This window comes from Pelobates fuscus, chromosome 7, assembly GCF_036172605.1.
Source record: "Pelobates fuscus isolate aPelFus1 chromosome 7, aPelFus1.pri, whole genome shotgun sequence".
NCBI lineage: Eukaryota > Metazoa > Chordata > Amphibia > Anura > Pelobatidae > Pelobates > Pelobates fuscus.
The window spans coordinates 168,851,711-168,877,810 of NC_086323.1; the positions used below are offsets into that span (position 1 = coordinate 168,851,711).

Genomic DNA, 26,100 nt, shown 5'->3' on the forward strand with positions numbered 1-26,100 from the left:
CACTCAAACACACACACACACACACACATCAACACACACAAACACACACATCCACCCCACCCACCCACACACACCACCCCCCCCCACACACACCCCCCCCACACACACCACCCCACACACACCACCCCACACACACACCACCCCACACACACACCACCCCACACACACATCACCCCACACACACATCACCCCACTTACACACACACACACCACCCCCCACACCCCCCCACCACCCCCCCACACACACACCACCCCCACACACACACACACCACCCCCACACACACACACACCACCCCCACACACACACACCACCCTACACACAAACACATCCCCCCACACACAAACACATACACTGTACCCCTCAATGCAGTGTGTGTACACATAGCAGTCTGTGTGTGTGTGTGTGTGTGTGTGTGTGTGTGTGTGTACTCAGCAGTCTGTGTGTATGTGTGTGTACTCAGCAGTCTGTGTGTGTGTGTGTACTCAGCAGTCTGTGTGTGTGTGTACTCAGCAGTCTGTGTGTGTGTGTGTGTGTGTGTGTACTCAGCAGTCTGTGTGTGTGTACTCAGCAGTCTGTGTGTGTGTGTATTTAGCAGTCTGTGTGTGTGTATTTAGCAGTCTGTGTGTATGTACTGAGCAGTCTGTGTGTGTGTATTTAGGAGTCTGTGTGTGTGTGTGTGTACTCAGCAGTCTGTGTGTGTGTGTGTGTGTGTGTGTACTCAGCAGTCTGTGTGTATTTAGCATTCTGTGTGTGTGTATTTAGCATTCTGTGTGTGTGTACTCAGCAGTCTGTGTGTGTGTGTGTACTCAGCAGTCTGTGTGTGTGTGTACTCAGCAGTCTGTGTGTGTACTCAGCTGTGTGTGTACTAAGCAGTGTGTGTGTGTGTATTTAGCAGTCTGTGTGTGTGTGTGTGTGTGTGTGTGTGTGTGTGTACTCAGCAGTCTGTGTGTGTGTATTTAGCAGTGTGTGTGTGTGTGTGTGTGTGTGTGTACTCAGCAGTCTGTGTGTGTGTACTCAGCAGTGTGTGTGTACTCAGCAGTCTGTGTGTGTGTGTATTTAGCAGTCTGTGTGTGTGTATTTAGCAGTCTGTGTGTGTATTCAGCAGACTGTGTGCTGAGCAGTCTGTGTGTGTATTCAGCAGTCTGCTAAATACAGACAGACTGCTAAGTACACAGACAGACTGCTAAGTACACAGACAGACTGCTAAGTACACAGACAGAATGCTAAGTACACAGACAGACTGCTAAGTACACAGACAGACTGCTAAGTACACAGATAGACAGACTGCTAAATACACAGACAGACTGCTAAATACACAGACAGACTGCTAAATACACAGACAGACTGCTAAATACACATACAGACAGACTGCTAAATACACATACAGACAGACTGCTTAATACACATACAGACAGACTGCCGAGCACACACACAAACATGTTAATTAGTTCGGACAACTGTATGAGCTTTTTCTAAACTTAAACCTCAGTATTCAGGTTTAATTGCCGTTTTGGCACTTTGAGGGGAAAAAAATTGGCATGTATTACGGTTTGGGCACTTGGGCTCAAAAAGGTTCGCCATCACTGCACTAGGGGTATTGGATACCGATTGTGCGGTAGGCCCATAAGGGGTTATTTGTGTATGGAATCTGCCCCCTCAGTAGAGGGAAGGAGCGAAGGTGCACCGCTCAATTAAACGCCCTGTAGTCAGCCCGTTTAATTTTGGTTTGGAGTCAGGCTGGGTTCTGTGTAAATAGCCCAAGCCGGACACCGGTGTCTTGTCTAGACTAGCGTTCTAGGGTGTATATTACGTTCGCTAGGTCGGCGGGAACGGGAGACTAAGCGGCGTTTGTGTAAATTCGGTCCGCTAGATCTCAACCTATCTTGGCTAAGTGGGAAGGCGTGTAAATTTGGAACCCACTAGATTTTTGATAGAGTATATAGACCAGTGGTAGTCAACCTTTTTTTACCTACCGCCCACTAATGCAACTTTTTGGTTGAAAAAATGTCCTTACCGCCCACCAGTTTTCGCGCAAATGCAGAATATTTTTTAGAAAGGAGGGTGTTTTACAAAAAATAAATGTACGTACATTTATCTTTTTATTTCTACTTAATGCAGGTTTATAAGGTTTTTAACTTTATAAAGTTTAATGAGAAAACAATAAAGTAAATTGAAATTACCTTTACTAGTGATTAATGAGATCCTTGAGGTTGATGCTGCGAGACTAAATATTTGATATCTGGTTCGATTTTCGTAAGGAACAAACGAAGGTCTCTTTCAGTGATATTCAGACGACTTCTCTGTTTGCGCATAATATGATTTCTCATATTATCTCTCTATGATTTTTCTTGTGCGTCAGCTCATCTCCTCTCCCTCCTCAATTCCCCTCCCCACCTTTTTTTTCCCCCTTTTTTCTATTTTTTAACCTTCCTTGTAGCAATGCCCAGTAGGAAGGCTGAGCTAGGTAGCCCACTTACTATATAGTCCACTATAACAGACAGACACACGTACAAGACACACGTACAAGACACACATACAGACACACACACGACACACATACATACACACACACGACACACATACATACACACACACGACACATACATACACACACGACACATACACACACACACACGACAAATACACACACACATACACACACACACAACACATACACACACACGACACATACACACACACACGACACATACATACACACACACGACACATACATACACACACACAACACATACACACACACGACATACATACACACACACACACACAACACACATACAGACACAAATACAGACACATAGATACACAAATACAGACACATAGATACACACACACGACACATACATACACACACACACAACACATACATACACGACACATACAGACACACACGACACATACAGACACACACGACACACACACATGACACATACAGACACACACACATACATACATACATACACACGACACATACAGACAAACACGACACATACAGACACACACAACACATACAGACACACACGACACACACACACGTACATACATACACACACGACACATACATACACACACACACACGACACATACATACACACACACACGACACATACAGACACACACGACACATACACACACACATACATACACACACATACATACACACATACATACATACACACACACACATACACATACACAAGACACACACGACACATACAGGGACACAGACAGACACACATACACACAAGACACATACATACAGACACACACAAGACACACATACCAACAGACAGTCACACATACATACACACACACAAGACACACATATATACAGACACACACACACACACACACACACAAGACATACATACAAAGACACACACACACACATTATATTTAAGTCACCCTCCTGTTTCCTACCTTTTAGATTCAGGAGGGTGACTTTCCCTGGGGTCCAGTGGTGGCTCAGGTGGATGGGAGTCAGAGTTCCCACTCTGACTCCCTGGTCTTCCTCCCGCGCGGCTCTCAGGGTTAGCTGGGAGGAGTGATGTGCAGTCACTTCCTCCCAGCTCTGCGATGTCATCACAGGGGGCCCGGTCGCGCTGTTAAAGCGCCCAGCGCTGACCGGGCCCCCTTACAATCCACATCCATCGGGTGGCCCTGACAGCATGGGCCACCCGATGGACCCCTCCATATGCGGCCCCGGCGGTTTGCCGCGCGGGCCGGAGCCGCAATTTGTCACGGCGGTACCCCTGCTCGCACCCGCCCGCCCGTCCGCCCGGTCGTCAAAACCTGGAAATCCCTACCGCCCACCTGAAATCCTAAAACGCCCACTAGTGGGCGGTAGGGACCAGGTTGACGACCCATGATATAGACTAAGAGGGTGCTGTTGTAAATTCCGCCCTCTAGTTCGCTATATGTGGTGCTTGGGCAGTGTGGCTAACCAAAACGGATGTAAATAGTTTTAGGTAGTCCATCAAGGTACTGGCCAATAGATTAGTTGGGAATTGTAAATGTGTTAAAGATTGTTGTAGTAGAGTGTATATCTTGCCAGATAGCGTGAGCTCTGCCGTCTAGCGAGAGTGTGAATAGTGTGTAACTGTATTATAGCGCACGGTACCATACCATGTATAATTACTGATACTGTAAATAACTACTAATAACTGTCGTCTATGTTGTATGTTTAACACCATAACCACTACTAATTGAACTGTGACTTTAAATTGTACTCTAACCAATGCTAACCGTACTATAACTACTGTTTGTAAAGACGATATTACTGGGGTATGTTATAGACGGGTAATTCAGATATAGGGAATTATAGCGTGGGTGACTGTATAGTTTCGCCAAAGGGCACAGTATTAGTTATTTAGTGACTGGTGTAACAGCTGTGTGTGTACGGGAATTCCCTGTATGTTTTGTTGTATGAGTTTGACCTAGTAACTGTGCCACATGGTGCTGTTGCCAAGGAAACGAGTGTGACTGTTGGAGGTGTGTTTGTTGTGTTTCTTTGAATTAGACGCTCCGTTGCTAAGTATGGGTGCGCCGGAATTCAAAGATTGTTGATCCCTTAGAATGTATGCTAAATAACTTTAAAAAGGGATATAATGTGTGTGATTTTGGGGTTAAATTGGCCCCAAATCACCTGATTACCTTATGTAGTAGAGAATGGCCTCTGTGGTAATCTGTCTTGATTTAAATCTAGTGCAGCGTGTACATGTGGCTGTATCTATTATGCTTGAATTCTATGACCAGTTTCCATATTTTGACTGTTTAAAACAGTTTGTGTTACTAGATGGTTACCAAAACTGGTTTGTCCATCCCCAATGGAATCTGACCAATCTGACCATCCCTCAACTAAATTCTTTAGCAAGAACTGGTGCAGCTGGTATGTCCACCTGTATGTCTACCTACCCCCCCCCCCCCCCCAACTGGTTCTTTGTACCCTGAGGCCCTTTTTGGTGGAAGGGTATTTTAGTGTTTTTTTTATTATTGTTCAGTTTTATTATTAGCGGTCAAATTTGTGAGGAGAATTATTAATAACAGTAACTGAGTCCACTGAAAACACCATAACCACTGACAATACCATAATCACTGAAAACACCATAACCACTGATAATACCATAACCACTGAAAACACCATAACCACTGACAATACCATAATCACTGAAAACACCATAACCACTGACAATACCATAATCACTGAAAACACCGTAACCACTGATAACACCATAACCACTGAAAACACCATAACTACTGATAATACCATAACCACTGAAAACACCATAACCACTGACAATACCATAATCACTGAAAACACCATAACCACTGAAAACACCATAACCACTGAAAACACCATAACTACTGATAATACCATAACCACTGAAAACACCATAACCACTGACAATACCATAATCACTGAAAACACCATAACCACTGATAATACCATAATCACTGAAAACACCATAACCACTGATAATACCATAATCACTGAAAACACTATAACCACTGAAAACACCATAACTACTGATAATACCATAACCACTGAAAACACCATAACCACTGACATAACACTACAATTACTGAGCCTTGTGTGCCTTTAGTAACAGTAAATTCGTTTTGAAATACAACTGGATGAAATGGTCAATGGTATAGGACGCTGGAATCCACTTTTACCATTTTTGGTTACTGGTCAGGCTCCTCCTAGCCCTGTCCGAAACATTTTGTTAACCGAGTTACTGACTAGTAAAATTAATTTATCCATTTCCACCTACCTCACCACTCCCCGACCGGAACCTATGACTAAACAACCCTATCTAAGTCCCACCCTAACCTGACAAATGACCGGTGCCCTCCAACTTTGACATTTACAAATGCCACTGCAGCTCCCCTGGTCCACCACACATTGATATTAATGGTCAATTACAGTTGGCAGACCCTGTATTTGTTTATGTCCCTTTCACCATGACTGATCTGTTTAATTGGAAGACCCATAATTCCTTTTCGAAAGCCGACGAGTCACCTAGTGCTTTCTATGAGAGATTGCTGGAGTCATATAGATTATATACTCCTTTTAATCCAGAGGCCCCTGAGAACTCTCGAATGAACAACTCAGCATTTGTCAGCCAGACCCAAGGTGATATCAAAAGAAAATTGCTAAAGTTAAAGGGATTTGTAGGAATGTCCATATCACAGTTAATGGAAATTGCAAGTCAGGTGTATATGAACAGGGAGATTGAAACAAAGGAGGAGGAAGAACGTAAAATGAGGATGAAGGCAGATATGCTAGCTGTAGCTATCATAAGTGTAGAGAGACAGGGAAGGGAGGTGAATAGAGGAGTTGAGAATAGGCTGAGTAAGGGAGGAAGTAGGAATCACTGTGCGTATTGTAGCGAGGAAGGATAATGGAAAAGTGACTGCCCACAGAGGGAATATAAAGCAAGTTATAGATAAGACAAGAGAGAAGGTTACGAGATGGTTACTGAGGTGGCTATAGAGAAAGTCTTGGAGGGAATGACAGTAGTAACAGAGGAGGTGTTCAGGGAAGTAGATACTATTCCCCTACCCAGAGATTAACAAGATAGAGAAGATAGAGATTTTGTCGGTCTGGCTGACACTGTCATGGAAGACTATTGATACCGACTGGGCTCCATCCCCCTTTAGCCGAGTGCAGCCTATGGTCGATGTATCAATAGAGGGAAAGAGGAGCTCTTTCATGATTGACACTGGTGCTGAGTACTCTGTGGTAACTAACCTAGTTGCTCCTCCTTCAGGAAGACTATAACTGTGATAGGAGCTACTGGGAAAAGCGCTGCTAGACCAATTCTCAGGAGTCATACTTGTATTCTAGGAGGCCATTTTGTTAAGCACCAATTCCTATATATGCTGGAGTGTCCAGTTCAGCTTCTAGGACGAGATCTATTATCAAAGCTTCAAGCCCAGATAACTTTTAAACCCAACGGATCAACGTCTCTGAAGTTTAATAGATCACCAGGCATAATATCAGTATCGGTGCAAAGGGAAGAAGAATGGCACTTCTACTCTATAATAACAAATACAGACCCTAAGAGTGATGAATCCTTATTTGACATTTCAAGAATATGGACAGAGAATAATCCTCCAGGACTTGCTCGCAATATTCCACCAATACACATTGAATTAAAGCTTGGAGCGTATCCTGTTAGCCTTAGTTAGTACCATATATTATAGAGGGCTAAGAAAAATATGCAAACCTATGTGGATAAGTGTGTAAAGTATGACATCCTAAAATTCTGTACCTCCCCTTGGAACACTCCATTATTACCTGTTCAGAAGCCGGGATCAGATGAGTATCATCCTGTACAAGATCTAAAAGCAGTTAATAATGCAGTAGTCAATATACACCCAGTGGTACCCATCCCCTATAATCTGCTTGCTTTAATACCAGGTGGGGCATCCTACTATACCTTCCTAGACCTCAAAGATGCTTTCTTTTGTTTCTGGGTTACTGCTGAAAAATTATATACTTCGTAACTTAAGGGGGGATTTGAGTCAGTTGGGAGAAGGAATTACCCGGCAGAAGGTTGTAGAGTTGGGTAAAACTATGGAGGAGGTACCGAAATGGGTACAAGATAGATTACCTATGAATATTTATCCACCTGTTCATTCTTACCATCCAGGGGATCAAGTGTGGATAAAAGAATGGAACACTGTTCCATTAGGTTCCAAGTGGAGAGGTCCCTATGTTGTTCTTTTATCTACCCCAACAGTTGTAAAGGTTGTAGAAGTGACTCTGTGGATTCATCACTCTAGGGTAAAAACCAGCGGCAGATTCCTGACAAGCTACCATAGATCCAGAGAATCCTTGCAAGATCCGGTTAAAGCGTGTGACCCAGTTGGATTAAAAGTGTTTTTTGCGAAGAGAATATTGTTAAAAGGGAACATCAACAAAGATCTACAAGTAGGTGTTTTGACGGCCACAATAAAGCCTGACCACCTACCAACGTTAAGCCAGAGGAAAAACCTCTGTGAAGAAAAGTGAGGATCAGGAAGGACTCCATTCCCTGCAGCCCTCACATCCTGGAAGCTGAGGTGCCATCGCACGGACGAAGAGTCAGGACAAAGATGTCAGGAATGATGTGTTTGATAATGTGTATATTTGTGTTTTTTAATTATTCAGGAAGGTAGAGGTACCGACACACCAGGCTGTGAGGTTTGCATTAAGACTACGAAAACAGGCAATCATATTTCCCAGACCCTTATTTGGCATTCACAATATGAGTGTAAAGGACATGTATCTAAGTGTAGATACTTGAGTATAGATTATAGTGTATGCCATCTAAGAGCAGGAGAACCTAGGTGTTTTAGTCCAGAGTATCAACCCCGTACAATTTGGTTGACCCTCCGGAATGGAGACTCACAGGGGACCCTAATAAATAAGACAGTATTAGAAACCGTACATTCTTCAGGTGTTCTGCTATTTGATGCATGTAAGGCGATATCAAGTGGTAGAAAACCGTGGAATGTATGCGGGGATCTTAAATGGGAAAGAGCGTATGAGTCTAATGATAAGTATATTTGCCCTAGTAGTAAAAACAAGTATGTAAATGCAAAATGCCCAAATAAGGATTATAATTATTGTCCATATTGGTCTTGTGTAGGGTGGGCAACTTGGGGACAGACAGTAGATAAGGATATGATCGTCACGAAGTTGCCTACCAAGCCATATTGTAAGTCTAGGGAGTGTAACCCAGTCCATATACTTATCAATGACCCAGAACGATTCATAGATAGGTTTGGGAACTTATTTGGGTTCCAGATATATGGAACAGGTTTGGATCCTGGGACAATATTATTTATATGAATAGAGACCGATACTGTAGCAACCCAGACTCATCAGGTCTTTCATTCCTTCTATGAGGAGATGAGTGTGGAAAATAAGATCCCCCATAATGCGAAAAACTTATTTATAGATCTAGCCGAAAGCATTGCTGGTAGTCTTAATGTAACCAACTGCTATGTGTGTGGAGGTACTAACATGGGAGACCAATGGCCGTGGGAAGCAAAGGAGGTAATCTATTCCGGTTCTGAGACAGTTGAACAGTTAATATCTTCTCAGACTGATTATCAAGTGAGTGTTAGAGGTAAATCTGATTGGCGATTAAAGACCTCCATTATAGGTTATGTTTGCATAGCAAGGAAAGGAATAATGTTTAATACATCTGTAGGAGAATTGACTTGTCTAGGGCAAAAAGTACAAAAGATACAACTTGGTGGTCAGCTTCGAATGTCTCAGAACCACCTAATTCGTTTGCAATTTATACCACTTTAAAGGATGTGTGGTTTGACCTATCTGCTACATCTAGTTGGAAAGCCCCAGCAAATTTGTACTGGATCTGTGGTAAGAAAGCCTATTCGGAGTTACCACAGGACTGGGAAGGGGCATGTGTATTAGGTATGCTCAAACCATCCTTCTTCTTGTTGCCAATTGAAACAGGAGAGACCTTGGGAGTTAAGGTTTATGATGTGAATCATAAAAAGAAGCTAGCATCCTTGAATGTAGGTAGCTGGGAAGATAATGAGTGGCACTGGCTACCTTAGCGCGCTTCATTGCCAATAGGAGGGATGTAATATGTGAGGGAACTGGTTAACAGCCAAACTGTATGCCCATGAAGTGTTATTGTATTCTAATACAGGGATTCAAGCCTCATTCTACCATTAGGCAATTATGGATTCCTCTGTAAAGCACATAGCCTTCTTACCAGGTAAACCAGTTGGGCTGTTGATAAAGTCCTCCATTCACTTCCAGTGCAAATAGAAGGAGGTGTATGTGGAAAGTTCAATCTCAGCAACTGTTGTCTGCATATAGATGATGAAGGGCAGGCAGTGGCTGATCTCACAAGCCACATGGCTAAACTGACGCATGTACCGACTTAATCCTGGAACGGGTACAATTCTAGTAGTTGGTTTGGAAGTAGGTACGAGCAGCTTGGAGGGATCAAGACATTGGTAGGAGGAGTCATGTTGATTATAGTGTTGTGTCTCTTTCTACCATGTTTGGTTCCATTGGTAATTAGGTCCATACAGAGTGTCATAGAGAGCACGACAGAAAGGAAAACAGCTGCGCATGTAATGGCTGTTTGCAAGTATGAACCCTTAGCCCAGAGAGAATATATTCAGAATGAGGAGTGCTGAAGGAATTTGTAATGATGCTAAGATGCTTACGAGGTCTGTTCTGATTCATGGCAACCTGAGGTGTAAGCAAACTATGGTTAAGTGATGCATCTGGAATTGTGAAATGTCAGAAGCATCAAACGGGGGAAAAGTGGTGGAAGCTCGGTAGAAATTAAATTTAGTAGGCCGAGATTTCCACGTGGCATATGTGTAAATGTTGGTGTATCAGTTAGTCAGTTACACGTAGCTAAGATACAATCAACAGTGTACTGAGCAAGTGCAGGAATGCAGAAACTGAAAACACTTCCCCTCCTCCATTGTTCTGGGTGAGCCATGTGGTCTAATGGGTAAGGGAAGTTAGGCTTTGTTCAGCTGATTGGGTAAAGAGTATATGTGTGTAGAGTTAACTATAGGAGGAGCTATATGTCTATGTCATGCATTTACACAGTCAGTTCTGGGCTCAGATCTTGTTGTATTTTGGTGACATTAGTCCCTCTGAGCCCCGGTCGGTGAATCGAATAAAGAATCTCTTCCTTCCTGAAGAAACCTGTGTCCACTTCTCTGTGCTTGGCTTCCGTCAGTTTCTCCGGTATTACTTCATTCTGTGTGTAACACTGTATTGTGATAAGGAATTTTGCTTTCTCCACTTTCATGCACGTTTGCCATGTTGGGTTCAGTATTTTTTCAGTTTTGTTTAAAGTATGTGGAATAGATACCGTTATAAGTAGTTGGAGACCGTGTGTATATAGTTTGTAACAGATTAAGCTTTAAAGTTGCTAGAGGACAGAATAGACATTTGTGAAGATAAAAGAATGTTCTTTGGATTAGTGGGTTAAGAAATGTGAGTGAATCATGCTTTATAGAGTTTCATGGCATTATTTTTAGTTATGTAATGCAGAACAGCAGAATTTAGTCATTTTGCTTGCAGTGTGTGTGTGTGTGTGTGTGTGTGTATATATATATATATATATATATATATATATATATATATATATATAATATCTATGTATATGGAATATGTGTGTATCTATTAGTCATTACAAGCAGAATGTGTTTCACTTCAACTACATTTGAAAATCAAGGTCTAATCTACAGAGTGCAGCACAGGTTGCAATTGCAATATTAGACCCCCTAATATTTAGTCTTGTGGTCAGCTTGAGTGGTTTTATCAGTATTGGAAACTGATACTAATAAATTATTGTCTCCACAAAAGTCCAATAGATGTTTGTATAGGTCAATATGCAAGAGTTTTTTTCCAAGTGAATCCCTGTATATAAGTATGAAAATAGGGTAACTATAATTAGATGTATTAGTTTGAGATTACCTCTGTAATTGATCACCTTCGTGCATGGTTTCTTATGTCAAGAAAAGGCGCTATACTTTAGATATTAATATCCAGCCATACAGTATATATAAGTGACACTGATGGAGTAATAGCAGTTGTGACATCAAAGGCAGCATTAAAATTGGCTTCAGCCCAACCCAGAAAATAGACAGGCAGAAACCTGCTCAACTAGTGTTCCTCCTCTCCCGAGTTTCAGGCTTGATTTAGTTCCTCAATACGCAAGACAGCTGAATGCACATACCAGGTGAGCTCCAATGTTCCTCATTGCATTGCTCGGCTCTGTAATACGTGGGGGTTTATGAAAAGTAACTGTCTAAAAAAACTCATCATGCTGCTTGTGAATGTATGAATTGTTTTTTTTGTTTTTTTTTAATAGAAAGTGTTCTGACATTTATTTGACTTATTTCAGCAGAAAAAATAAGTTAGGATGGCCATTTTATGCATCCAGCAATAAATTATCTGATTAAGAACTTGTGCTAATAGGCTTATTGTATAGAGCAGATATGCGCCTATTTCAAAAAGTGGTCCTGAGTATTGGTTTCCATGGTAGTTGCTGCATGTTTTCTACAGAATTGTTCTTTATAAATAGCCACATTGTATGAGAAATATAAATGAAACCAAGAGGGCTGCACTCACCTGGTCATGCATACATTATAGGGTGCTGCTGGGGCCAAAACATACAAAACACACAATCCGGCGTACTCACTTATTCATTAGGACCCCACGGCCATGTGATCACTCGATCACATGACCGCAATAGGGGTCCATGTGTCTGCCTGCAGGGGGACTGTCTGTGCTGACAGGCAGTCTCCCTGCAAGTGTAAAATAAAAAAAAAAAGTGAAAAAAAATCAGTGTAAAAAAAATAATAATATGTATATATATATATATATGATATATATATATACATGTATTATATCTATATATACCTATATATAATATATGTATATATATCATATATATAATGTCATGCTAAGTGTATTTTTATATTTATATATACGTATATTAATATAAAAATACACTTATATTTAAATTACACAAGAATAGGTATATACAATATATATAATAACTATATATATGGTATATATATATTATTATAAAATACAAATAAAATGTTAATAAAAATAAATAACAAAAAATAAAAATAATTTTTAATAATTAAAAAAAATTATATATATATATATATATGCAATTTTATTCTAACAGTATTTTGATATTGATATATATATATATTTATATCAAAATACACTTAGAATGTAATGATATATATATCTATGTATAAATAAATAAATAAAAATAATAAGAAATATACATATGTCCATATACATAATTACATAAATAATTTCATAAATATACACGTAGACGTCAAATATATAAATATGTATATATATTAAAATTCTACGTGCGTATTTATGTAATATTTTTACCTAATTAAGTAATTTTAATGATTGCAATTTGAGGGACCTGCCTGCCAACCCAGGCCGAAAGTCCAGATAATTTAATTTGCTAGCACTGTGTTTAACCCTGTAACTTTCTATGACACCCTAAAACCTGTACATGGGGGTACTGTTTTACTCGGGAGACTTCGCTGAACACAAATATTAGTGTTTCAAAACAGTAAAACATATCACAGCGATGATATTGTCAGTGAAAGTGAAGTTTTTTGCATTTTTCACACACAAACAGCACTTTCACTGAGGATATTATTGCTGTGATACATTTTACTGTTCTGATACACTAATATTTGTGTTCAGCGAAGTCTCCTGAGTATAACAGTACCCCACATGTAGAGGTTTTATAGTGTTTGTGAAAGTTACAGGGTCAAATATAAGGCTTGATTTTACTTTTTTTTTTTTATTGAAATTTGTCAGATTGGTTAGGTTGCCTTTGGGAGCATATGGTAGCCAAGGAATGAGAATTAGCCCCATGATGGCATACCATTTGCAAAAGAAGACAACCCAAGGTATTGCAAATGGGGTATGTTCAGCTTTTTTTAGTAGCCACTTAGTCACAAACACCGGCCAAAGTTAGCGTTTTTTGCATTTTTAACACACAAACAAATATAAATGCTAACTTTGGCCAGTGTTTGTGACTAGGTGGCTACTAAAAAAAACTGGACATACCCCATTTTGAATACCCTGGGTTGTCTACTTTAAAAAAAATATGTACATGTTAGGTGTGTTTCGGGGATTTATGACAGATAACGGTGTTACAATGTCACTATTGATACATTTAAAATATATATATATATTGAAACAGCAATTTCCTACTTGTATTTATAGGCCTATAACTTGCAAAAAAAAGGAATAAAGCATGTAAACACTGGGTGTTTTTAAACTCGGGACAACATTTTGAATCTATTTAGCAGTTTTTTCATTAGCTTTTGTAGATAAGTAAAAGATTTTTCAAGTAAAAGTCCAAAAACATGTTGTTTTTTTTTAATTTTTCACCATATTTTTTATTTATTTTTTAAATACAATATATGACATAATACAAATAATGGTATGTAAAGAAAGCCCTTCTTGTCGTGAAAAAAACAATATATAACTTGTATGGGAACCGTAAATGAGAGAGCGGAAAATTACAGCTACACACAAACACCACAAAAGTGTTAAAACTGCTCTGGTCCTTAACGTACAAACATCGCAAAAACAGGCCGGTCCTTAAGGGGTTAAACAATGATTTAAAATCTTAGATATTGTAATAGTTGTATTTAAAAACACCTCACCTAGGCACAAAATAATGGGGGTTTAGTTACATTATATAATCATATATTGCATAAATCTGCCACAACGTCAAAGTACCCCATTCTTGTCAGGTCCTACTCTAGCAGCCTAATGCTTGCTCTTAAAATAATCAACTTACTTGGGAAATACTTAAGTCTCCTAAAGGGGACCATAGGAGCTCCCACAATTCTTAATTGTGCGGTGACATTTCTGTACCTCGCTCGGACCATTGCGAAATAAGTAGGAGGAAAGCCAAAGAATTATAAAAGGTGAAAACGATAGGGCCATTTGACCCTATCAAAAGCATTTTCGACATCGAGGGAAACTATCAAAGTGGGAGTATTGACCCTGACCTGCCTCCATATGATATCTATATTTTTGTGTGTGTTCTCGAATAATTGGCATCCCGGTATTAACCCCACTTGGTCAGCATCAATTAATCTAATTAACAAAGAGTTAAGTCTATCCGCTAGAACCTTAGCCAGTATCTTTAAATCGTGGTTAATAAGGGAGATTGGGCGGCAGTGTTCCGGTAGTAAGGGGTCTTTGCCTGGTTTCTGTTTTAGAACGACCGTAGCTAGGGGCATTTATCCCCCTCTATCAGGGGTTCCCCCTTCTCTGAAATTGTTAAAAAGTTAATTCGAGTTTTGGGACTAGGTCTTCGCTAAACCAGGGGCGTATTAGCCGCGAGGCAAACAAGGCATTTGCCTTGGGCGGCATTTTCCAGGGGGCGGCAAAAAACGCCGCCCCCAAATGCCCAAGGCAAAAGTCTTGTTAGCCTTGCGGCTAACAGACATGCTGGGCTGGTTGCTGGGCGGTGTAGCGGTACTTACCTTATCCGGGGGCCGGACGCGGTCCTCTCTTCAAGCCGCGCGCGGTCCTGCGGCTGCACGAGCCGCGCGCGGCTCGTCCGACTGTTCAGACAGGAAGGCGGGCAGTGACCGCGAGAAGCGGTCACGTGTCCCGCCTGCAGCTAAGAGCGCGCCGCGAATCTCGGGCGCGCTCTTAAAGAGACAGTGGGAGCCTAAATTGCAAAAAGGCTCCCATTGGCTCCTGTCATGCCAATCACCCCATACACTTACCTGTTGGGGGAGTGGAAGTGACAGGAGCCAATCACATTAGTTTGAAGGCTACTTATACTTACCCTTTTCCCTTAGTTCCTTGCCCTATCGTGGTTTCTGCTACAGTTCCCTTTAGTGCTTGTTGTGTTCAGTTGTGTTTCTCCGTATTTGACCTTGGCTTTGTATTCTGACTTCGTTTTCGCTTTATCCTATTCTGTACTGTTTGCCGGCTTGCTTATTCCTGTGTACCAGTCCCCGGCTAGTTTTCGTTTACGCTGTCTCTTTGTGCCCTTGACCTCGGATCGTTCCTGACTCTGTCTTATCCTATTACGTCGAGTCCGGCCACTCTAAGGTCCGGTAGACGTATCTCTCCTCTGTACTGTCTTCTGTTAGGCTGGATCCTGCGTGTAGGGGTATATACTCGTTACATTACGATAGGGCCATGGACCCCGCAGATTTAGCTCAACAGATGGCGACCCATGAGGCTAGATTTGTAGAGCAGGATCACCGTATGGATCAAATAGCTCAGGCTCTCCAGACGCTCTTAGCTAGAACCATTCCAGCAACCGCACCTAACCCTCCTGCACCCCTGCTTCCTGAAGTATCGACTATGCCTAACGCTACAGCACATTTAACGCCTCCTCCTAGGTATGGAGGGGATTCTAAGACATGCAGAGGGTTCATTAACCAAATAGAGTTTCATTTTGAAATGTATCCACGTTCATTTCCCACAGAGAGGTCTAAAGTTGGGTTCTTTATGCACCAACTTACCGACAAAGCACTTGAATGGGCAAACCCTATTTGGGAGGCTAATGGACCTATGGTGCATAACTTTCACAGTTTCCTAACAGCTTTTCGCAGAACTTTTGATACTATGAAAAGGTCTAAGAATGCCGCTAGAGCATTAATGAGGGTTAAACAGGGTTCTAGGTCTGTGGCTGATTACGCTATACAGTTTCGTACCCTTGCCTCACAGGTCGATTGGACCAATAATGGGTTAACTACGGCCTTCATGGAAGGTTTATCAGACTCTATATTGGATGAGGTAGCAGCTAAGGAGCTTCCTATTGCCTTAGAGGACCTTATTGACTACCTCATCGATATAGATAATAGGATTCGTGACAGGCTCTATACTAAGAACAGGAATAGACGTTTTGTTACACCTATTCAACCCAGAGTTAATATACCGGAGAGTGTTAAAGTATCTGAAGAGGAACCTATGCAATTAGGGGTTGCCAAACTCTCAGATACTGAGAAATTACATAGGAGAAGGGAGGGACTCTGCCTATATTGTGGTAAGAGAGACCATATGGTAAAGGAGTGTCCTCTGCTCCCGGAAAACTCTCGCACCTAAGACCTTATAGGGGACTGGCCTTGGGTGTGATTTCTAAGTCTCCTACATTGCCTCCTAACCGACTGCTTCTCCCTGTTTCTTTACATATGGGAGAGAGTTGTATAGTTGAAAACATAGACGCCCTGGTTGATTCTGGGGCAGCCGAGAACTTTATAGACTCTGGTTTTGTAAAGAGAAACAATATTCCCATCAGAGAGAAGGAGATACCCTTGGCCGTTGAGGCCATAGATGGTAGACCATTGATATCTCCTGTTGTTACTCACGAGACTGCACCGCTACACATGTACACAGGGGTTCTACACTATGAAACCATTCGGTTCCAGGTCATCACCTCTCCCTCTTCACAGTTGGTGTTAGGGTATCCATGGTTACGTGCCCACAATCCCATTTTTGACTGGGAGACAGGGCAGATAAAATCATGGAGTGAAGCCTGCCATGAGTCATGTACTATTGAAGTCACGCCTATGAATTCTATTAACGTTCCTACTGTTCCTCCTTTATCTACGACAATACCCTCTCAGTATTTAACTTTAAAGACTGTCTTTGATAAAAGAGAGGCTGACAAATTACCGCCTCACAGACCCTACGATTGTGCTATTGATTTGTTGCCTGGTACTATACCTCCTAAGGGCAGGGTGTACCCCCTATCGGTTCAAGAAAACCGTGTCATGGAGGAGTACATTAAAGAGTCATTAGACAAGGGATTTATTAGAAGATCCTCTTCTCCGGCTGGAGCGGGGTTCTTCTTTGTATCAAAGAAAGAAGGTGATTTAAGACCTTGCATTGATTATAGAGGTCTTAACAAGATCACCATCAAAAATGCTTACCCTATACCTCTAATAACAGAATTGTTTGACAGGCTCAAACATGCTACGGTATTCACCAAATTAGATCTTAGAGGAGCATACAATTTGATACGTATTAAAAAGGACCACGAATGGAAGACAGCCTTTAACACTCGGTCAGGTCATTATGAGTATACCGTCATGCCATTTGGGCTTTGCAATGCCCCAGCAGTGTTCCAAGAATTTATTAATGATGTCTTAAGGGACTTTATTCACTCATTTGTTATTGTGTACTTGGATGACATTTTAATATATTCTACTGACATTCACGCTCATCACAGACATGTTACAACAGTTCTGAAGACCCTTCTTGCTAATGGTCTTTATTGCAAATTAGAAAAATGTCTATTCGACCAGTCCGAGGTCCAGTTTTTAGGGTATTTGATTTCCGCCGAGGGTTTTCGGATGGATCCCCAGAAGCTCGCTGCAGTCATAGAATGGCCTCTGCCGCAAGGTCTGAAAGCCATCCAGCGTTTTCTGGGTTTCTCTAATTATTATAGACGTTTTATCAAAGGTTTTTCGTCTATAGTAGCGCCTATTACTCGTATGACTAAAAAGGATGGCAATACACGTGTCTGGTCTACTGAGGCACTTCAGGCTTTTGACTTTCTTAAAACTACGTTCGCCTCTGCCCCTATTTTACAGCATCCTGTCCCCTCATTGCCATATATACTTGAGGTTGATGCTTCCGATATAGGGGTAGGTGCTGTCTTATCCCAAAGAGAGTCTCCTGACAAGCCATTGCATCCTTGTGGCTTCTTTTCTAAACAAATGTCCAAGGCAGAGAGGAATTATGATGTGGGTAATCGCGAACTCCTTGCTATCATTTTAGCACTCAAAGAATGGAGACATTTGCTAGAAGGAACTAAGGATCCTATTCTCATATTTACAGATCATAAGAACCTATCCTACCTTAGCGAAGCTAAAAGATTGTCTTCAAGGCAGGCTAGGTGGTCACTGTTCTTGTCTCATTTTAATTATATAATCACCTATAGGCCAGGTGACCGGAACACCAAAGCGGACGCTCTGTCCAGACAATTCGAGACTATTGACAAACAGGAGATTGATGTCACTCCTGTCATTCCCCCAGACAGGATAATAGCAACTACTATATTGTCTATTTCCTCGTCCCTCTTGCAGGCCATACAAGCGAAACAAGGCATGGCACCCAGCGAGAGGCCTAATGATAAATTGTTCGTTGACATTCCCGAGAGACGGGATATTCTGTCACTTTATCACGATACTAAGACTGCTGGACATCCTGGTATTTCCAAAACAGTGTCAGCCGTTTCTCGGTATTTCTGGTGGGATACCTTACGTAAGGATGTTACTGACTATATAAGTGCTTGTACTACTTGTGCATGTATGAAAACCTCTCGTAGAGTTCCTTGTGGGCTGTTGCATCCGTTGCCCGTTCCCGAGAGACCTTGGTCTAATCTATCAATGGATTTTATTGTTGAATTACCCCCTTCGAATGGTAACACAGTCATCCTAATGATAGTAGATCGGTTTTCCAAAATGGCTCACTTTGTGTCTCTTCGCAAGTTGCCCACTTCCAAGGAATTGGCTCTTATCTTCGCTAGAGAAGTGTTTCGATTACATGGTATTCCCTTATCTATTGTATCCGATAGGGGTAGCCAATTTATTTCCAGGTTCTGGAAAGCCTTTTGTTCGGAGATGGGTATTTCCCTCTCATTTTCTTCCGCTTACCATCCCCAGTCTAATGGAGCTGCTGAACGTGCCAACCAGTCTCTTGAGCAGTACCTCCGTTGTTTTGTGTCTCACCATCAGGACAATTGGTCTGACCTGCTTCCTTGGGCTGAATTTGCTCGGAATAATGCCACTCATGATTCTTCCGGCAAAAGCCCTTTTTACGTTGTCTATGGCCAGCATCCCGTTGTTCTTCCGGCTGCATTCTCCTCTCAGGGCATGCCAGTTCTGGATGAGCATTTGGCTGGTTTGCGTAATACTTGGGAGCAGGTTCAGCGTTCTTTGGTGGACTCTGCTGCCCGCCAGAAGGCTCAGGCTGACAAGCATCGCAGAGCGGCTCCTTCCTATGTTGTGGGGGACAGGGTTTTGCTTTCCACACGGAATATTCGCCTCCGGGTGCCTTCTATGAAATTGGCTCCCCGCTTCATTGGTCCTTATCGCATTATACATAAGGTTAATCCCGTTTCTTATGCCTTGGGTCTGCCTGAGAATCTGCGTATACCCAATGTATTTCACACCTCTTTGTTGAAGCCTTACGTACGCAACCGCTATACCCGGCATACTCCCCCTCCCCCTCCTGTCTCTGTGGAGGGTCATGAGGAGTTCGAAGTATCTGCTGTTATTGACTCTCGTTTTCTTAGGGGTCGGCTTCAGTACTTGGTACATTGGAAGGGTTATGGGCCTGAGGAGCGCAGTTGGATTTCTGCGGATGCTGTTCATGCTCCCCGCCTTGTACGTTCTTTCCATTCGCGTTTTCCTGCCAGGCCTGGTCCTGCCCGCCCGGAGGGCGTGTCCTCAGGGGGGGGTACTGTAGCGGTACTTACCTTATCCGGGGGCCGGACGCGGTCCTCTCTTCAAGCCGCGCGCGGTCCTGCGGCTGCACGAGCCGCGTGCGGCTCGTCCGACTGTTCAGACAGGAAGGCGGGCAGTGACCGCGAGAAGCGGTCACGTGTCCCGCCTGCAGCTAAGAGCGCGCCGCGAATCTCGGGCGCGCTATTAAAGAGACAGTGGGAGCCTAAATTGCAAAAAGGCTCCCATTGGCTCCTGTCATGCCAATCACCCCATACACTTACCTGTTGGGGGAGTGGAAGTGACAGGAGCCAATCACATTAGTTTGAAGGCTACTTATACTTACCCTTTTCCCTTAGTTCCTTGCCCTATCGTGGTTTCTGCTACAGTTCCCTTTAGTGCTTGTTGTGTTCAGTTGTGTTTCTCCGTATTTGACCTTGGCTTTGTATTCTGACTTTGTTTTCGCTTTATCCTATTCTGTACTGTTTGCCGGCTTGCTTATTCCTGTGTACCAGTCCCCGGCTAGTTTTCGTTTACGCTGTCTCTTTGTGCCCTTGACCTCGGATCGTTCCTGACTCTGTCTTATCCTATTACGTCGAGTCCGGCCACTCTAAGGTCCGGTAGACGTATCTCTCCTCTGTACTGTCTTCTGTTAGGCTGGATCCTGCGTGTAGGGGTATATACTCGTTACAGGCGGCCGGCGAGGGAGCTCTTCCCCTGAGCTCTCTGCTCAGCTCCCTCGCGCGCCGCCCGCAGAGTGAGACTGGGAGCTGGAATATGACGTCATATTCCGGCTCCGCCTCCCAGCCTCACTCTGCGGGCTGAGCAGAGCAGAGAGCTCAGGGGAAGAGCTCCCTCGCCGGCCGCCCAACCTGCCCGCCAGTGCCGTCCTGCAGCCACTGGACCACCAGGGAATGGGAGAACCCCCTCACCCCCAGCATTCCCAAAGGTAGGGAGGGGGGGGCGGGGGCGGGGGTGGGGGGGAGTAAAAAAAAAAAAAAATGTGTTAATGTGAGTGTGTGTCTCTGACTGTGTGTGTCTGATAGTGTGTGTGTGTCTGTTAGTGTGTGTGTGTTAGTGTGTGTGTGTGTGTGTGTGTTAGTGTGTATGTGTGTGTGTGTGTCTGACTGTGTGTCCGACAGTGTGTGTCTGTTAGTGTGTGTGTCTGTTAGTGTGTGTGTGTCCGACTGTGTGTGTTTGTTAGTGTGTGTGTCTCACTGTGTGTGTCTGTTAGTGTGTGTCCGACTGTGTGTGTTTGTTAGTGTGTGTGTCTGTTAATGTGTGTGTGTCCGACTGTGTGTGTGTTTGTTAGTGTGTGTGTCTGACTGTGTGTGTTTGTTAGGGTGTGTGTCTGTTAGTGTGTGTGTGTGTCCGACTGTGTGTGTTTGTTAGTGTGTGTGTGTCCGACTGTGTGTGTTTGTTAGTGTGTGTGTCCGACTGTGTGTGTTTGTTAGTGTGTGTGTGTCTCACTGTGTGTGTCTGTTAGTGTGTGTGTGTCCGACTGTGTGCGTTTGTTAGTGTGTGTGTCCGACTGTGTGTGTTTGTTAGTGTGTGTGTGTGTGTGTGTCCGACTGTGTGTGTGTTAGCTAGTGTATGCGTATCTCTCAGTGAATGTGTGTGTATTTAGAAGGCGGGGCAGGGGGGAAGGGTTGGGTGGGGGTGGCGCGCGCGCGCGGGGGGAGGGGGGTGTCTGAGTTTTGTCCTGCCTAGGGCAGCACAAAACCAAGATACACCACTGCGCTAAACACCTTGTAATAGCCTCTGTCAAATCCATCCGGTCCCAGGGCCTTGTTCCTTTTGAGTTTCGTGATTGCATTATCTATTTTCTAGCTAGTCATTTTATTATTGAAGGCCTCTACTGCTTCTGGGTTTAGCTTAGGTGGGGACTGATACATAAGGTTATCTTATGTATCAGTCAGTAACATGTCACAGGCTGGCATCTCATTGCAGGGTACTGGGGACACTCAGCTTGTCCCTAGCGATTTTCATGCCAGCCGCGATAATTCATTTTGGGGGCGTGGTTACCTACCTAAGTGAACCAAAGTATTTAAAGAGAAACCAGGTAGAGACTCATGGCCCTGTTGTGGTTCTTGTTTGACCCAAAAGAGCGTATATTGGTATTCTTGTATTCTGACTTCGTTTGACTATTCCTCCTTCTGTGTTTCTTTGACATCGACAATTGCATTATCGTTATCCAGATTTCTGGTACCCCTGACCTCAGCTCGCTATTTGACTATTCTTTGTGTGTGTGTAGTGTTAGTCCAGCCATCCTAAGGTCCAGTATACATTACTAGCATTTGCATTCTGCATGTACGTTCCTGACAACTGGCTCTGCGGGGTATGATTATACAACTCTGGATAAAACTCTGTGAATACCGTTGCTATGTCTTTTGGAGTGGTTTTTAATGTTCTGTCGCGATGTCTAATGCTCATTATGTGCGCATGTCTTTGTTTCGGTCTAAGAGATCTAGGCAGGATTGTATTCATTCCATTTGCTTTCTCGTAGAAGATCCGCTAGGACCATAAGATATTCCTGATCGTGTCCTCAACTAGTAGGTCCCGAATAGATAGTCGCACAGCTTTCAACTGTGGGAGGACATCCAACGTGGGGTCCGTTTTGTGCCGTTATCCAAAAGAACGAAGAAAATCCAGTAAGGAGTTCAACATTTGCATCTTTAGTTTCTTTTTAACTGTTGCTAACCTTAAAAAACATCCCCTGAATCACTGCTTTATGGAAGTCCCAAATTGTCCCAGGGGCTAATTCTCCTGTATCGTTTTTAATGAAATAGTCCTGCAGTTCTTTGCGGGTTGCCGAAACGATCATGGGATCACGTAGTAGAGCAGCATTTAGCTTCCAGGACCATGGTGAAGCTGTGCATAGATGAATTATCTTTTTTTTTTTTTGGTCAATCTTTATTTTGAATTTTTCAAATACAAACAAGACATAAAGAAAGGTTCAAGGGAGTTGTTATACACATACACAGTCCTATTAGATCACTCAGCGCTGATCCAATACCTATCTTTTGTATACACATACATCAATGATATAGTCAAAGGTACGCTCGTTTATCCCGTTAGGGTCTCTTCAAGAAAGTGGCACAATTGTGTGGGATGGCCCCACTCGCTACTTTATCATCATTACATTTAGTGGTGTAAGACCTTCATTCCTATAGCAAACATATACATCAGGTATAACAGTACAACCGTATGAACAAACAGTAATGTCTAGCGGTAAAATCAACTCGGGACCGTGGACTACAGTATTGGCGGCTCTCTATGTTACCCAATCGTTTGTGTTCCCATCTGTCATCTCTAAACTACTCAGTTCGGTCTGTCGTTAATTTTTGTTTTCTAATGCCAGAGAGGGAACGTTGCAAGAACACACATAATGTAACATCATTGTAGTACGAGCTGAATGAGCAAGTGTTATACTTATAGTAGACTATAGTCAACTGGGCGGGGGGGAAGTGGAACTAACCGGTCAGATGGCATGGTGGTGGGGTGTCAAAGCCGCTTGTGCGACCGCTATTCCTAGCGGGGCATGCAATAGAACTAGTCTCCCTTTGGTACGTCTGTTGAGCGGTCAGTGTGAGCTTGTGTTCATACCTTGGACAGTCTATCTCTTCTCTTCGTCAGTGTCTTTGGCGATCTAGGTTTACTGGGCCCCTAACCTGCACCCAGGGCAGCATTAGCGTGTTTGTTCTGCTTGGGTTCCCCGTCACCTTTCCCCCCGCTGTTGCCAGTGTTATGAGCTGTGGGGTCTGGGATTGCTAACCGTCTGTGGGTTGCGTCTAGCTTAGCGACGTGGTTAGTTGGTGGAGGTCAGCAGTCAGTCCGTCTCTTGCGAGGTCTAGGGCCCATTATGCCTCCCTGTGAGCACCAGTGGCCATCATGTCCCTACTACGGTTATCCTCAAGTCCCTGTTGCAATCTACTGTTTGGTCTTCCTGAGTCATGGTGATAGTCCATGGTTCGGAGCTTATCCGGAGAGCCTGGGTGCGGCCCTTCCCGAACTTTTGCATGGTGACATATGAGAGGCGAGAGCCTCGACTCCGTCTGCCTTAAGCCTGTAAGTAGCACCTGGGAGCAGTGTGTTCAGGGAGTGTGGAGAAGGGAGGGGATGGGGTGGGTGATGGTGGTGTGGCAGAGAGGGGGGAGGGGAAAGTAGTGAAGGCACAGTCGCCATCGAGGCCGCAGCCCCCCGTACTCCTCCCCACCGTCCAGCCGGGCACGCCCCTGGGGTCCGAGGAGGCTCCTCAAGGTTTGACCATCCGGAGCTTTCCCGGTTTCGGGCTTGCTTCAGGGGTCTGTGCTGGTATTTAGTTTGGTCTATTCGATATATACGTTAGCCACGGCATCCAAATGTGCATGTATCTTTCTGTGGTGCCATTGAGGGCGGCGGTTAGCTGTTCCATCCCATGTATTTCCTCGACCCTGTCCATCCAGTGTTGCAGGGTGGGTATCTGTGTGGTGCGCCATCGTGTCGGTATGAGCGTTTTGGCCGCGTTCAAGAGGTGTTTGGTTAGTGATTTTTTATATTTTGAGATGGATAGCGGTGTATGATGAAGAAGCATCTGAAGTGGCTGTAGGGGGATGTCTGTGTCCGTGATGTGTTTGATCTGAGTGTGTACCCGTCGCCAGAATGGGATTATCTTCCGGCAGGTCCACCATATATGAAGAGCTGTGCCTACCTCGTTTTCACAGCGCCAGCATGTCGCCGAGGCGTCTGGGATCATCTGTTGTAGCCTCTCTGGCGTTCTATACCAATTGGTCAGTAATTTATAGTTGAGTTCCTGTTGTTTGGAGCTAATGGAGCTTTGGTGAGTCAAGATGTGAATGTTCGTCCATTGAGGAGCCGTCAACGTTACCCCCGTGGCTTCCTCCCAGCGTGCGATGTGTTTTAAGGGCTCATGATGTGTGGAGGTTATTAGCATCGCATAGAGGTTCGAGATTCCTCTGCACATGTGTTGTCACCTCGTGCATATTTTCTCGAACTCTGTTAGGGGTCTATGTAGTAAGCGTTTCCCTGGGAGAGCTTGATAGTACGATTTGATTTGGAAATACCTGAATCTGTCCAGCCCCGTTGGTACCCTATCGGGGATCAGGTCAGGCAGCTGTTTTAGCGAGTCGTTCGTGCACCACTGTTGCATGTATGTCCAGTCCGTGTCCCCAAGTGCCTCTATGTCACGCAGTGAGAGTCCCCCAGCGAGGTCTGGGTTGTGTGTGATCGGTGTCAGCGGTCCCGGGGTAGTTGTCCACGCCAGTTTAGTCCTAATAGAGTACCAAACTTTTAAAGTCGCTCCGATGAGCGGGTGCTTGCGGGTTCTCTCTGAGGTTAATGGGCCTCCTAGCCATATCGCCGCTGGCAGCGAGCCTTCCATCTGGAGCCGTTCCATATGTATCCATTGTTTCTGTGTGCCGGAGGCATGCCAGTCCACAATTCTGTGGGTGTGTGTAGCTCTATAGTAGTCCAGGAGCGATGGGAGTCCCACTCCTCCCTGCGCCTTTGGTAGACGTAGTTGCGATCTTTTCAGTCTAGGTGCCTTGGAGAGCCAGACGAACTTGGCGATGGCCGTGTCCATAGCTCTGAAGAAGGTCCTTGGGATAGTGATAGGTATAGTCTGGAACAAGTACAGCAGTTGGGGCAAGAGATTCATTTTTATTGCGTTCATTCTCCCGAACCACGATACACAGAGTCCAGCCCACCTGGCTAAATCCGAGCCTAGTTTCTGTTGTATAGGTGCGAAGTTGTGGGTGTATAGCCGAGAGAGGTCTGCAGGCAGCCAGATGCCGAGATATAGTAATTTTTCCTGGCACCATGTAAAGGCATATTGCGTTTTAAGGTGGGTAGTCATCATATCACCCGTTGTTATGGGGAGAGCCTCTTATTTGTCCGTGTTTAGTTTCAAGTTCGATATTTGTCCGTATTCCGCAAAGGCCTTCAGGAGGTTCGGCAGGGAAACCATTGGTTCGCTGATAAAAAACAGCATATCATCGGCATATGCCGCCACTTTATGTTCTTGCCCGTGCATAGCAAATCCCCGTATGCCCCCGTCCCGTCTGACCGCCCCCAGGAAGGGTTCCAGGGAGAGGGCAAACAG

General features: G+C 43.8%; 1 protein-coding gene across 2 annotated transcripts in view; it reads left to right on the plus strand.

Annotated features, from left to right (window-relative positions):
- Positions 1-11,726: 11,726 nt before the first annotated feature.
- TMEM40 (transmembrane protein 40) overlaps positions 11,727-26,100 on the plus strand; it is an 88,445-nt gene continuing 74,071 nt past the window's right edge. For both annotated transcript variants that reach the window (XM_063426913.1, XM_063426915.1), the window contains exon 1: positions 11,727-11,761. In XM_063426913.1, the coding sequence (XP_063282983.1) occupies positions 11,749-11,761 (13 nt within the window). In that variant the 5' untranslated portion in view covers positions 11,727-11,748. The remainder of the gene's footprint in view (positions 11,762-26,100) is intronic.